Source organism: Brachyhypopomus gauderio, chromosome 9 (genome assembly GCF_052324685.1).
Source record: "Brachyhypopomus gauderio isolate BG-103 chromosome 9, BGAUD_0.2, whole genome shotgun sequence".
In the NCBI taxonomy this organism is placed as follows: domain Eukaryota; kingdom Metazoa; phylum Chordata; class Actinopteri; order Gymnotiformes; family Hypopomidae; genus Brachyhypopomus; species Brachyhypopomus gauderio.
Window position 1 is genome coordinate 20,965,685 of NC_135219.1, and position 14,214 is coordinate 20,979,898.

The 14,214-nt window shown below is 48.0% G+C and overlaps 1 protein-coding gene across 1 annotated transcript in view; it reads left to right on the forward strand.

The window, feature by feature from the left end:
- Positions 1-14,214, forward strand: part of man1a1 (mannosidase, alpha, class 1A, member 1) — a 78,746-nt gene that overhangs the window by 19,494 nt on the left and 45,038 nt on the right. Inside the window, exons 3-4 of the mRNA XM_077017882.1 lie at positions 6,387-6,502; positions 11,238-11,318. Of these exons, the coding sequence (XP_076873997.1) occupies positions 6,387-6,502; positions 11,238-11,318 (197 nt within the window). The remainder of the gene's footprint in view (positions 1-6,386; positions 6,503-11,237; positions 11,319-14,214) is intronic.

Below are 14,214 nucleotides of genomic sequence, written 5' to 3' on the forward strand. Positions count from 1 at the left end.
CAACCTTATGGCATTTATTAAATAATGAATGATTAGTTCTGAACGCCCCCTCTAAGAACACTCCAGAATTTATCGACTAAACATGTCATATTGATGGCTGGGACCCAAGCAGCCGTAAATCAATGTGCACAGTAACGCGAGTCCAACGTGAAGATGTTTTCAGAGAGATTTTCCTAAAGGGGAACGTCCTGCCTTCTGTGCTCTGGACGCGAGTTCTAACGTGCGTATTTATGCACACGGTTGACCCGTTTCGACGAATCAATCTGGTATTCGTGTTCCTGGATTGTTTTGCCTTTTGGGTTCGCCGTCTGGTTGGTTTAGCGCTGGATTTGAGATGCTCCCTTATCTGTAGAGCGCAGTCAGGCTGGCGCTTCTCCTTCAGATAGACCCACGGACGAATGGATGAGCGAGTGTGGGCCAGTCTCTCACTCCTGCACCTACTACTCCAGGCTGCACCAACCCTGGCCTGACTGAGCTCTTGCGTTCTGGTCTCCTGACCACAGCTCCTCACTGAGGTACCACTGCTTTAGAACCCTCTCCCACGTCCTCGCCCCCACCTTCAGAGGCTCCTCCCCTTCCCATTTAAATAAATAAATAGATAACTAAGACTGCTACAAATCAAATCACAGACATTAGTTGCACTGAATAGAGATGAGAGAGTGCTTAGAACTTTAAAGCTTCTGCTGCGGCCGTCTCCTAGTCTGTGACCGATCAATTGGCTCTTTCGTTTCTCATTGACTTGCTCAGAAAGGCCTGCGTTTGCATGACTCCATGACGGCAAAGGCAAACCCCCTGCTGGAAGGGGGCGTGGCTCTCAGGAGACCCCTTTAATCCCCGTGGTTCAGCCCTGCAGCTGTTGGGCAGGGGGGAGCTCGTCCCACGCACCCCGTCGCTGAGAGTCCTGCATCCTCGATGGCTTTGCATAGCGTCCACAACACAATTAGCATTTTTGTTTATTTTTTTGCTGTCACGTAACACTGAGAATAATATTGATAACGCTGCATTAAAATGAATAACAAGAACCAAACTAACTAAATAAATAATTATAAAAACCACCTGAATTAACAAGGTATTGTAATAGTCCTAACTTAATTTAAAAACAATATATTGTATATATAAGCTCATTTATAGACACACACACACACACACACACACACGTGAACAGACCAGCAGGAGGGCATGATCAATTTTGCCATATTACATAGGCTAGCTGAGCCTATGCTTTTATTCTTGTGTGAGTATTGAACATTTTCTGACAGAGTGCAGTGTGAGCGCGTGCAGTGTGTCCACGTGTGTGACTGTAGTGTACATGCAGTGTGTCCACGTGTGTGACTGTAGTGTACATGCAGTGTGTCCACCTGTGTGACTGTAGTGTACATGCAGTGTGTCCACCTGTGTGACTGTAGTGTACATGCAGTGTGTCCACCTGTGTGACTGTAGTGTACATGCAGTGTCCACCTGTGTGACTGTAGTGTACATGCAGTGTGTCCACCTGTGTGACTGTAACTGTACATGCAGTGTGTCCACCTGTGTGACTGTAGTGTACATGCAGTGTGTCCACCTGTGTGACTGTAGTGTACATGCAGTGTGTCCACCTGTGTGACTGTAGTGTACTGTACTGTACTGTAGTCTGTTGTTGTGATTCTGTACATTGTTTACTAGTGAATATGAAGTCCCTTGGTGGGCATTGCAGGTTCTGGCTTCCTCTATTCTACTGACTAATAATATGCTGGTCGCCCCTGCAGGAGTGCTGAACTGTCACCTGCATTTTTGTTTCTTATATCTCTCTCTCTCACACACACACACACACACACACACACACACACACACACACACACACACACACACACACACACACACACTCTGGAAGAATTGGTTGTGTAGATAAGCACACTAATATAAAATCACCATGGATCTTGCTTTGCATTTTAAGACTCTTCTACCTGTCATGTTGGCCAGGAGCAAATTTGTTAATGAGGGTTTTTTTTGTTGTTGTTGTTTTAAAATTATGTTTACTAGTGAAGATTCACTCCCAGGAGGTTCATGGAGGATGCTGGCTTCTCCTTTTTCAAGCGACTAATAACATGCCAGTCGCCTGTAGAGTTGAATGGCGTGTTGCTAAAGGCAGGCCTTTCTTCAGCTGCCAGTAGCCGCGTTCTCCGGGGTTCCCGCCGCTCCCACCGTCTCCTGAGCTCGGCACGCCATTGAGGAGTAAATCGCTAAAGGTTGCAGCATGACCTGTGGAGTAAGCGTCCTACACACACTTCTGATTCATTAAGCAGAACTCCAGCAAACTCCTAGTAGGTGTGTGTGTGTGTGTGTGTGTGTGTGTGTGTGTGTGTGTGTGTGTGTGTGTGTGTGTGTGTGTGTGTGTGTGTGTGTGTGCTTAAGGTCAATGTTTGCCAGTCAGTTGTCTGTTGCTGAAATTCGTCTGGCCTGTTGGGACTTTAGCAGTTTCCAAGTTCACATTTGAAAGCGGCGAGGACTCTATTAGCTGGTGTCATCTCCAGATAAAGTGCCTCCAGTTCAGGGTTGACCCAAAAGCACGTGTTGGCGTAGCGGAGTCTAGCTGCTCGCTCGTCTCCTGATTCCACCAAGGCCTCTTCCTGCACTTCCCTATCTTGCCTTTTGTTGCATTTGCCTTGAAAATCAATTGCTTTGACTAACTGGTCTGTTTGGTTTGACTACCTGTCTTTCGACAGGCCAGTATTACAAACACTGTTGAATACAAAGTTCAGTCGCACTCAGCCAGTTTGAGTAACCTGTTTGGAGCCCGAGAGGGCACGAGGCCGCAGGACCTCCGCCCCTCGTCAGCTCCGCCCCCTCGTCAGCTCCGCCCCCACTCTGAAAAAACCAAAGTACGTTTCCCTTAAAGCCTTCAGCTCCACCTCTTTAAAGCTACTTTAGCCAGGTGCTCCCCATAAAATATGAAGGGGTTTTGCATCACTGCACACTGGATATTTCAGAGTGTTATATATTCCTTATATGCTACTAAAATAATCTTTAATAATGAGTGTTAATTCCCTCTCCCTATCTCTCTCATCTATCTCTATGTATCTCTAACACTGAAGGACTGTCTCTGGGTCAGTATGGCAGTATGGCTCACTGATAGCCCTATCAGTGAGCCATACGGTTCTCCAAGCGATTGACATGCGTTTTGATCATTAAAGCCCCCGTAAGCCCGTGCGGCTGAACCTGGTGTGGCGTGTGTAATCAGCGCGACTGAGAGGCATCACTCCCGCTGTTTGACCGGGCCCGTTACACGTACGCCCCTCCAACCATCTGTTGAGTACATGTTTCTACACTACATGCTTCAGAATATCCACACTTCTGTTCTCCGCATTAGTTTTTGACCTGACTTGGCCTGACCCAGAGGGCGGAGCGAGAAGCAAGCCCCATGCGCTCAGGGTTGGGGGCGGAGCCTCCAACGCTCCTAGCAGATATCGTGAGCCGCGTTAACGACTCTTGAAGTCGAGCCAGGTTTGGCGGGTTTCGTTCGCATTGTTCCGCTCTAAGCGACTTTTCTTCAAGTCTGCTGGTAAAAACAGGAGAGGCTCTGACACAGATTCAAAGTTGCATCCAAAGAGTAAAGCGCCCTGAAGAAGTTTGTTAAAGAATTCTTAGTTCCAGCGAATTGTAATCCTGTAATTGCTGCCAAGATCTATGAAGTCATGTGACAACCGCCTATGTGCACATTTGGCTTTTCAACTTCTCCAAAACAGGCCTCCAACGGTTACGCAGTCTAAAATAATTGCCAATAGTTTTATTCTTTATTGCAGCTGTAATCTGTGTAAAGTGGCCATAAACAAGACCAAATATAATATTGTAAAATATATAAAATATAATATACAACGATATTATTTATTATTATTATTTATTACTGTATTTTTTCAAGCATCCCAACCAACAAGGACATAATTTAAGCTGCTATTTATTTTTAAGATGAATCACACATTACAGTTCTTGGCAGCCATGTCTTAAGTAGTTGGTACACCTTTCCTTTGGCCTGAGCGGTATTAAATCAACTCTGAGGTCATGGATGTGTCTCTGGGAACAGATACTGCTGGCAAACGCGTGCACACACACTCCCCACCGTGGCCTAGTGAATCGGACCGCTGTGCAAATCCGAGACGGTTTGTTTTTCATTCGGTGATGGTCAATATTCATATTGAGTTAATCGGCGGCATAACTTTGACTCGCCGAAAATACAGATGATTTTGTCTCTGAGCTAGTTATGCTCTCTTAAAGGTGGCCTTAATGTGTGCGGTGTACTGCAGCATTTACTATGGGGAAAATCCTAAAAAACGATACTTGATTGCATGATTATACAAGCACCAAATATCACCATTAAAGATGTAGTGTGTCGTTGGTCAACTGCCTGCCATTTCATAAAATCCTCAGATTTACTAGCCTAGTAAGTGGATATGAAGACAACAAGCTTTTCCAGTAGCTCCTTCAGAGCAAGACAGACCTCTCTGATCTCTGGGGACTGTTTATTTGTGTTTGTTTTGTTGTTGTTTTTGCATAGCTTTGAAGCCATGAGACATGGCGTTACTTGGGTAGGTAATAAACAAACCAGGCTGAATACTGTCAGTGCGTCTGGATCACGTTTCACCCTGAACTTTCGCCTTTTCAAAGCCCCTTCGCCATGCGGACTGGGTCGTATGTGAAGTAAAAACGTTACAGGTGGCAGGATTTGCGCATGCCGGGCTTAATCAACTTTCATGTTATCGGCAGGCGACTTTACGTTGCTTAGCAATCTAGCTGTGCGGAGTCGGGTTCCACGACGATCTACCGAGAAAAGCTGCGTTTCCTTTGCGGTGCATTTGAGCCTAAGGTGAACCCAGAGTTGGCTCACTACCTTTGCATGTGCGCTGTGTGCTACACCCTTCTAGTAACCAGGGGTCAGACGACCACGTACCTGTACCGCTGTACTTTTTACATTAAATATTTGGGTTTTGTTTTTTCTTTGGCGCTGGTGTTTTTGCATGCGAGCGCTCATCAGCACCCGACCCGCATGCCGAGACCCTGAGCAGTGTCGGCACCTCATTAGGAGGGCTGGGCAATATGTCGACTTTATTAAATATGTTTCCATATTGGTTATTAAAATGAACATGGGCTCAGGTTTGAGTATGAGCTCAATGGGGAGAGATGGAGGGTGGGGCGGGGGTCTACGTCAGCATATTCTTAATGCTTTGGGGGTTTTGGGGGTTGGGAGGTGAGGATGGTGGTTTCGACCATGATGCTTTGAGATCAAACGGCGATATCAGATATCAAAATTCTCCATCAGTATCGCAGCTGCATAATATTGATTAATTTGCCTAAAGTACTGAGATGGGGGTCGCATAGAAAAATCCTGAGCGCATCGGCCAGCATTTATAAACAGGGCTGTCGTAGAGCGTGCTGGCCGTGGTTCCGAGACGCGGCCTAGCGGGTCGTCTCGGCCGAGGGCGGGAGGGGCGACGATGGCTTTCTGCGCGGCGAACACCTTGCGGACCGGTCAGGATGTGAAGTAATCGCTACCGACGGTGCGGGCGCCGAGCCCAGCAAGAGCCAAAAGTCGCACTGAAAACTCCCTGCGGGGTGATTTATTGCTTTCAGGGGCCGTTATTAAGAAAGGCAGGATGTTGATATTACAAATGTGTCCAGTCCCTCGTGTCCTATGGCCGGAGTATCGACTGCGTGAGCGAAACGCCACCTTGGCAGGAACATGCTAATGTCAGGATTTCCTGGAAGTCCAAGGTCCAGCCCCACGGAGCACATCTCCTTCCGTTTGCAGTTTGAGCACGGGAGGAACCTCCAATCCCCCCATTAAACACTAAATAGTTTTCAAGCAGCGAAATGGAGACGGAGGCTACAAACGGAGATCGGAGCCCAGAAATCGAAGTGGGCCCCTCAGCCCGCTGTTGGTTTATAGCCGTATAAATTCATTTCAATTATCAAACCCCATTTCATCTTAATTAGGCAGAAAGACGTGTGCTGTTTATTGAGCAAGATTAGACTAATGAACAGTCTGTCCGTTCCTGCCTATATCATGATGGAATACACCTCCCAAAGCAAAATTTCAACAGGGTTTTCAGTATTCTTGTAGTATCCTTTTTTTGTTTGTTTGTGTGTGGTTTCTCTCTCTCTCTCTCTCTCTCTCTCTCTCTCTCTCTCTCTCTCTCTCTCTCTCTCTCTCTCTCTCTCTCTCTCTCTCACAACATCTACACGCTTCGGCTATGCAGCCGTCACACTGTCCGTCTGAGGCAGAGCTGTAGTGCCATGAGCCCATGCGATTTACAGCTCTTCTCCTCTCAGCCCCCTACAGCCTCCCTCCCACCCGCTCTGGCGTCTCCGTGAGCGTGCCTCCACGTTCACGCCCTGCTCTCTCCCCGTGTTCACAGGCAGCCTGAAAGGAGCCACCATCGTGGACGCCCTGGACACGCTCTACATCATGGAGATGTATGACGAGTTTGAGGCCGCCACAGAGTGGGTGGAGAAGAATCTCGACTTTAACATGGTAAGAGGACTAATGAGCATGAAGATGGTATTTCTTATTTATTTGGGTGTGTTTTAGGCCCGTCAAAATACTGGCCTTGTAGGGTATACAGTAGAAATCCTGTTACTAATGGATTTTGAGCTTTCCGAATGATTTCTTTTCAACTATGCATTTATATGTAGATGTTTACTAAACATCTGTAAGCTCTATCCCGATATATTAGCGGAATGTAAATGAGTCGGGCTGCCGTTCGCGGAACAACTTTTGTTTTGGTGCCTGGCAATGCGGCACATGCGTCATCTCCGTCACGCTGAGCCGTGTCCTCGCGGTGATGTGTCTCGCTGCTTCGGAGAAGCGGCAAAGTGCTCTTTCAACGGATCCCCGGGGCCGTTTCCACGAACGCACCGCAGCCTCGCCGTCTCCAAGGCACCCCGTCAGAATAACGGCACTTTGATGAAGTGCCGGGAAGCCCCCCGCTCCATTGTTTTCTCCTTGTGATGTCATAGTGGGTCGGCCTTGCGCCTGCGAGGGTGGGCGGGGCCACTCCGCCCTGCCACTTACCAATCAGCTAGTGCACCTTTGAGTCATCAGCCTGGGGATAATGCACGAGGAGGAGATGTCTGGCGCCTGAGCCAACAATACTGCCTCTCTCTCCATTTTTTTCTCTCTCTCTCTCTCTCTCTCTCTCAAATGTTAAAAGCACCACCATTAACAGTTGCTTCTTCACACCAGTAATACCCCTCTCTCTCTCTCCCCCCCACCCCCTTAAACACATACATTTTACTCTTCGGATTCAGTGACCCTTTTAGTACCAGCATTATACCAGCGGGCCAAATGGATCTCCTGAAAGGAGCCCTGCTGAATCGCCCTCCCCTGCCTGGGCTCCCTCGACTGGGCCAAGGGAAGTGGGTCCTTCCCTGCTCGTGTTGATCATACCACTCGCCCTTCGGTCCGTTTCATAAAGCGGGCAGGGCAGACCTGTAGGTAATGAGATTTAAATATGCGAATCAGCGGAGCGTTGTGGCCAGTGTGTCTGTCCGTGGTCATGGGAAATCTGATGAATCATGCTAATAAAGATTGGCAGCATATCCACAAATGGTTTTGCAGTTCATTGCGGAGTTCAAAAGGCCACGTGGCCTTAATTCAGTGGAGCTTCGAGTAAACAAACACAGCAGTGAGGATGAGGTCCTGTTGATTTTGTTCGTTTGATGCTGTAATGCAGTTTCTGCAGTTTACTGCTTAGATGATTTCCAGCCAGCTGAAAGGCCTGTCCAGTCCTCTCCGCTTCTTTACTCCAAGTAAAGGAACGATCCTCCTCTGTATGTGCTTTAATGAAGAGCATTAACAAACTTTTTAATTGAAAGGCTTCTGCCTCTGCCCTGAAGCGCCTTCAACAATAAAAGGCGCTCGCGCAAGCCCTGGCGAATCCGCCATTAATATTCAAGATGTCTGCGGAATAATAACCGGCGGGGTTCTCATGTCTGAAAGCACTTTTCTTTCCTGAACAATCGTAACACTTGCCAGCGGAGGTTTGCTCGTCTGTTTGACCCGCACCACTGTCACCGTGGCTCCGAGCTGCATTGGAGTGGCATTAACGAATGGACCATGACGGGAATTCAGAAGCCTCCGTGCACGCTCGCGCAAGGCAAGGCACCATGCACGCTCGCGCCAGGCAAGGCAAGGCCCCGTGCACGCTCGCGCCAGGCAAGGCAAGGCCCCGTGCACGCTCGCGCCAGGCAAGGCAAGGCCCCGTGCACGCTCGCGCCAGGCAAGGCAAGGCACCGTGCACGCTCGTGCCAGGCAAGGCAAGGCACCGTGCACGCTCGCACTGGACAGGCTTCCCTTTCTGAAGTTCTTTTATAACTATTGGTACTGATTTTCTTACAGCTGTTTAATTCTCATGAAGGGTTTTTTCTAACTGTTGACTGAATAAGGATCCTGTTTTATGGATGTATCTGTTTTAAGAAAGCGACCCTGGGTTGTGTCCTTGATACGGTGCTAGTAAGTTGTGATAAGGTGCAAAAGCCAAATCATGTCAAATCATGCATCATGAGTCAAATCATGCATGCGTTTTATCCGATATCCTTCACCTTTTCATCCCTCATTCTTTCCGATATCAAAATACAGCTTAATTCACATGAAGCCAAACATGCTAATATGCACCAGATCTCTTGTGCCCATGAAGACATAAAGGGCTCTGGACCTACCAGAGCTGAACCATTCGTCTTTTACTTGGCTGACCAGAGGTGTGTGTGTGTGAGTAAAGGGGGAATGGTGGAGCAGAGTCTATTTATTTCACCCGGTGGGCGGCCCGAGAGTAATGTCATCGAGGGCTGAAAGGCCAGTGCTGGAACAAAGACAGGAGCTGAATGCATTACTGAAAGCCAGAGTCACTGTCACGGCGAAGGCAGCAGGACTGTAATGAGTGACTGGACACGCACCTGAGAGAGATAACCTTTCAGACTTACAGCACACAGACATTCTTCCCTGCCAGCAGACCAAAGAACCTGCTCATAAAAGGATATAAATAGTAAATTCCATCTCTTTTCATGAGCAAGACTAGCTGGAGGCAAACTTGGCCCAGAAAGTGAAGATCAGCCAAGCTTCTCCGTGCTTTCCAGCTGAAGGTTTGGTAAGAAACCAGTGTGTGCGTCAATGTTCTTGCAGATGTCTGTCGGAGATGTTTGACAGGTGTGTGTGTGTGTGTGTGGAGGAGCTGTGATGAGGTTCCATGTTGCTATTCCAGCTGCTGTAACCCCGCAGTGTAAATAAATTGGCCTATTGCTGCATCGTCCATGGCCAACACCCCAACTTCAGTTCACACCATAGTAGTCTGGACGCCACGGTTCGGTACAAGTTCGTCACAATGGTGTAAAAAAAGTCACAAAGACCCCCAAACGCATCAGACTAAGTTTGTTTTAATTTAGCCAGTAGTGTAATAAGCAGTGAAATGTAAACAGTGAACACAGACTCTCCCGTAGGTCATATTTTTATGTAGAGCTGAAAACAAAATGCAGTCGGGAACAATGGGCTACAAAACTGAAACATCTCGTGTTAAAGTACAAAATAAATAGAATAAACAGAATAAAAGTAAATTGAAATTTGCGCTACGTTTCAGCATTTAAAGCTTAATCCCAACACGGTGAAATGTGAATGCCAAATGCTTCAGTAATTTTTGGTCCTGTCTACTTTTTGTGTCAGGCAGTGGAGATTAGTAGTTGGAATCCTTGGGCAAGACTCCTAACACGACCTTCGCCTGCCTCTGTGTAACATGACTGAAATTCACAAGTCGCTCTGAATAAGACTGTCCGTCAAACACAAATGTAAATGACTGGATACACATGAACATGCTAATGCATTTTCAGTGGCATCCCCAGGATGTTACACACACACACACACACACACACCCCTTATAATGCCGACACACCACTCAGTTCACAGGGAACCTAACATTTTCCCCACACAGCTGATCTGAAAGAAGCAGGTGGGCCTTGTAGCTTCTGAAATGTCATTTGCATTCACCATAGTGTGACTGACTCGGAGCTAAGCCTAGCACGGCAGTGCTAACCCTCTTACTGACTGAGGTTTCAGTTGGCACTCGCACTTGTGAAATTTGATTGCGCTCATCAATTTTCGCACATAGACTACGAGGTATTCTTGCAGTGCACCGTGGACTAAACTAACGTGCACACCGTGAGCGTTCTGGATGAACGCTCGTACCGTCGTACTCCTAGTCGGAGGCTACGAACGAACAGGTGATCACCTCCCAAGAGCTCCAGAAACTCATCATAAGTTGCCTGGGGGCCTGTGGCGCTTTGTATGGAGCGGTGAAGGCTTATTTTCACCTCCTCTTGTCCAAACATCGAGCTGCAGCTTTCTTTGAAGCGGGAGGTTTTTTTTTGTTTGTTTGTTTTTCTCCCAGCCTGCTCTATAGACCCCAGCCTCGTTTCCAATGGCGAAGGCCTCGGGCGTCCTTCGCCTCGGCTGGGGCGACGAAGAGCTCAGTCACCGCTCGTGATCCCTTAGCAGAAACTGGGTGCTTTCGGGTTTGAACGACGCCTTCTCGCTGCAGTCACCTCCACCGTCTGCACCACCCTCCCTGTCCAGCGGGGGGCGGCAGTGACGCGGGGCTGCCGTGCCGGACCTGGAGTGCAGGCCACTGGGTCTGTGGGCCGCAGTGGAGAACCCCTAGTCGTCCAGCATTTAAAGGTCATTCAGAACTTCTTGTACTTGCATTTTATATTTAACGTTTGTTCATAATATTCCACTCTCCTGTTCACGGTTTAAAAAAGAATTATTTGTAATGAAGGTACAAAACGTACAATACAAATATTTGCACAGTGTAAATAGTCCTCAGGTTTCTTTACTTGGGCTGTGTTTTGGAGAATGGCGACAAAGGCTGACTGGTTTATAGGTGTGATCTCTGGAAGTGCCCATACTCCTGCTTTTCCCTGGACCTCAGAAAGCACCCGAGCAAGCACCGGGTCGGACGGACTTGCGCTGTGGTCCAGCAGAACGCCATGTGCTCCGCTCACTCGGTTCTTTATGCACTCGGAACATCTTAATGCTCAACCATATCCCCACTCGCACGCCCCTGCTCCCCCCATCACCCGTTCCCAGCCCCCCCCCAACACTCGCTCCTGCTCACATCCTGTGCCAATGGCGGCTCGTTCTGCGACAGCGGCAGTGTTTCCACATAAGCCCCCGTTAATCACGTCTCCTTTTGTCCCCTCCCTCTTGTTTCCATTCTCCGCAGAACGCTGAAATCTCCGTCTTTGAAGTGAACATCCGCTTCGTCGGAGGACTGCTGTCCGCCTATTATCTCTCCGGCAAAGAGGTATGTAAATACATGGCTGGATGCCAACGTCGGCCAACCATTAGCCAGGTCCGAATGGGTTTAAAATAAAATCGCAACCAAAGGATACGACATGTAATCTGGGGTAGAAAACCAGTACTGTAGATCGGGAAGACTGGAGCGTACTTTTCTTTTTTTTTCTTTTTTTTCCTTTTTCTTCTCCCCTTACCCCTTCAGACATCAGTCTTGGACACACTGTTTTCCTGAGCCCTGTGTGGCACTGTCTGTTAATCAGTGGGTGACATTTAGAGTTGGCAGGGCGCAGAGCTCTCTGGGATGAGGCCCGGGGTCCTTCTACAGCCGCCGGCACGGCTGTCTGCCTGGACGTTGAGCCAAGCTAAACAAGCAGCCACTCACACACACACACACACACACACACACACACACACACACACACACACACACACACACACACACACACACACACACACACACACACACACACACACACACACACACACACACACACACACACACACTCACACACACACACACACACTCACACTCACTCACACTCACACTCACACTCACACACACTCACACACACACACACACACACACACACACACACACACACACACTCTTTCCCCCTCCCTCTTCCCTCTTAGTTGTTGCTGTTCCAAGGAGCTGGGTGGACACAGAAGGGTATCTGTGTGCCTGCTCTGCTAAATGAAGAGTCAAAAGATGGTAGAAGCTTGTCACTCGGGCAAATACTTATCGCTGGCTCTCCTGTGGCCAATAATGGCTCACTCTCATTGGTGCGTGTGCCCTGTGCTCCCCAGCCTTAATTAAATGGACTAACTGCAGTAAGGTGTGCCTGTCTCTCTGATGAAATGATTCACTCTGTGGTGCTTCTGTACATTTGCCAGCAGGGAGCAGGGCGGGGCATACGAGCTCGGCCTTATTTTATAGCCAATTGCCTTCCGCTAGAAATGAATCCTTCCGTACCCGCCCACAGTCATCCATCAGAGAGGGCCAGCAGAGGCCAGCCTCCCTGCCCTTGTGCAAGCTCCTCCTCCTATAAAATCACCATGGCATCACATGTTTAAGATGACTTCTTGTAATATTGAGCTTCAGCTAGAGGGCAGGTGTGTAAATGAATGCCCTATATCACAACCATGTACAGAGACGCACAATACTAAATCCTTACAAAAGCTTCACCTGACAGAAGTTTCAGTTCTAAAAACCTCATCTGCGCTCCATATCCTCATGTCTACCAACAAATCCGAGAGTTGCCTAAAAGTGACCTGGATGTAACTCTGCACCTCTGTGTGTGTGCGCCCACCTATGAATTAGAAGATCACACCTACATCTCCACCCAAAACACCTTCAGCTTCATCTTACCTGCTCAAACACACAACTTTTATATTGCTACACAATGGAAAGTGGGATTGCTGGAGTGATTCAGAAATATTGGAAACTTAGAATAACAGTGAGTTTATGTATCACTGTCTATATAATTTGAGGACCATAATCGTGACTTAATGTCTTGACTACATTATAAAATGCTAATGTTCTCCTCATGTTGGACCACCTTGGTCACGACCACCATCTCTGACCAGTTAACGACGTAAATATAAGCAGACAGATGTTCCATTAGGAAGAACACCGTGATCACCTTAAAGTCTGGAGAAAGTCACGTAGTTCATAACTAATATGGTACTAGACTAAATACTAACGAGACCCCTCCTGATAGGTGTGTGCTCAGTGTGGCCACGTTCATGGAGCTCCAGAACTCCAGGTGTATTCTCATAATCCACGTTACCATCACGTAACTCAGGTGTTTTAGCTATATAACCTGAACTGTTTTGAGTAACCTTTTTTTCCCATAAACATCCCCAAACCATATAAAACTGTCAGTATTTGATGCTAGTCATTATGTACCTTGGCAGGCTAATGTCTAACATTATCTAGCACACTACATATTTGTTGTACAGTCAACAACAAAAAAAAATAATACAGTGGTTGATCAGCATTTTGGCCCAGACTGTCTGTGTCTCCAGGATAAATGGGACGACCAGGCTGCATTTCCCACCAAAAATAAGCTTTCTGATCCTTTAATACACGAAGCCTCATTTTCTTACTTGACTAATGAAACTTGCAGTTCCGACACTCCTTTGTTTCTATGTAGCATGATGCTAATGAGCTGGACCACCACACCTAGGAAGTTTGACAGGATGTGGAACGTTTGCCTTTTTTCCATAAAAAAAAGCGACAAAAAGCGACTGTGGCGGTAGGAGCTTCAGTGGAGGTGGTGTGTGTGTGTGTGTGTGTGTGTGTGTGTGTGTGTGTGTGTGTGTGTGTGTGTGTGTGTGTGTGTGTGTGTGTGTGTGTGTGTGTGTGTGTGTGTCCTCCCATTTGTAGGCCACTTCCTGGACGCGGTGGCACTGCGGAAATACCGTTGATCTCTGCTTCGTTGTGACTGAACCGTTTGATTTCTCACGCACACGTCGCTCCCACAAGACGGTGACGCTGCTCGTGGGCCCTGAGGCCGTTTGCTGTGGTTTTGTTGTCACGAGCCTGGCAGAGCTGTGTCAGCACGAGTCATGGGAGGGTTTCTCCTGGTCCTCAGAAAACACCCGAGCAAGCACCAGGTCGGACGGACTTACGCTGTAGCCCTGCAGAACGCCATGTGCTCCGCTCGGTTCTTTATGCACTCGGAACATCTTAATGCTCAACCATATCCGCGCTCCCCTGCTCACATCCTGTACCGGTGCATCCGGAAACGCACTTTGGGTTTACGGTGCCGGCAGAAGGCAACGGTTAATGTGCTGTTGAGTTAAAATTAAGTCCTCGTCATAGGGGTTGTTGGTCGCAAATGGAGCAAGTTAATCGTGTCGGCGTGCGTGCGTTTGAGCAGGACGGCGGGTGGTCTGGG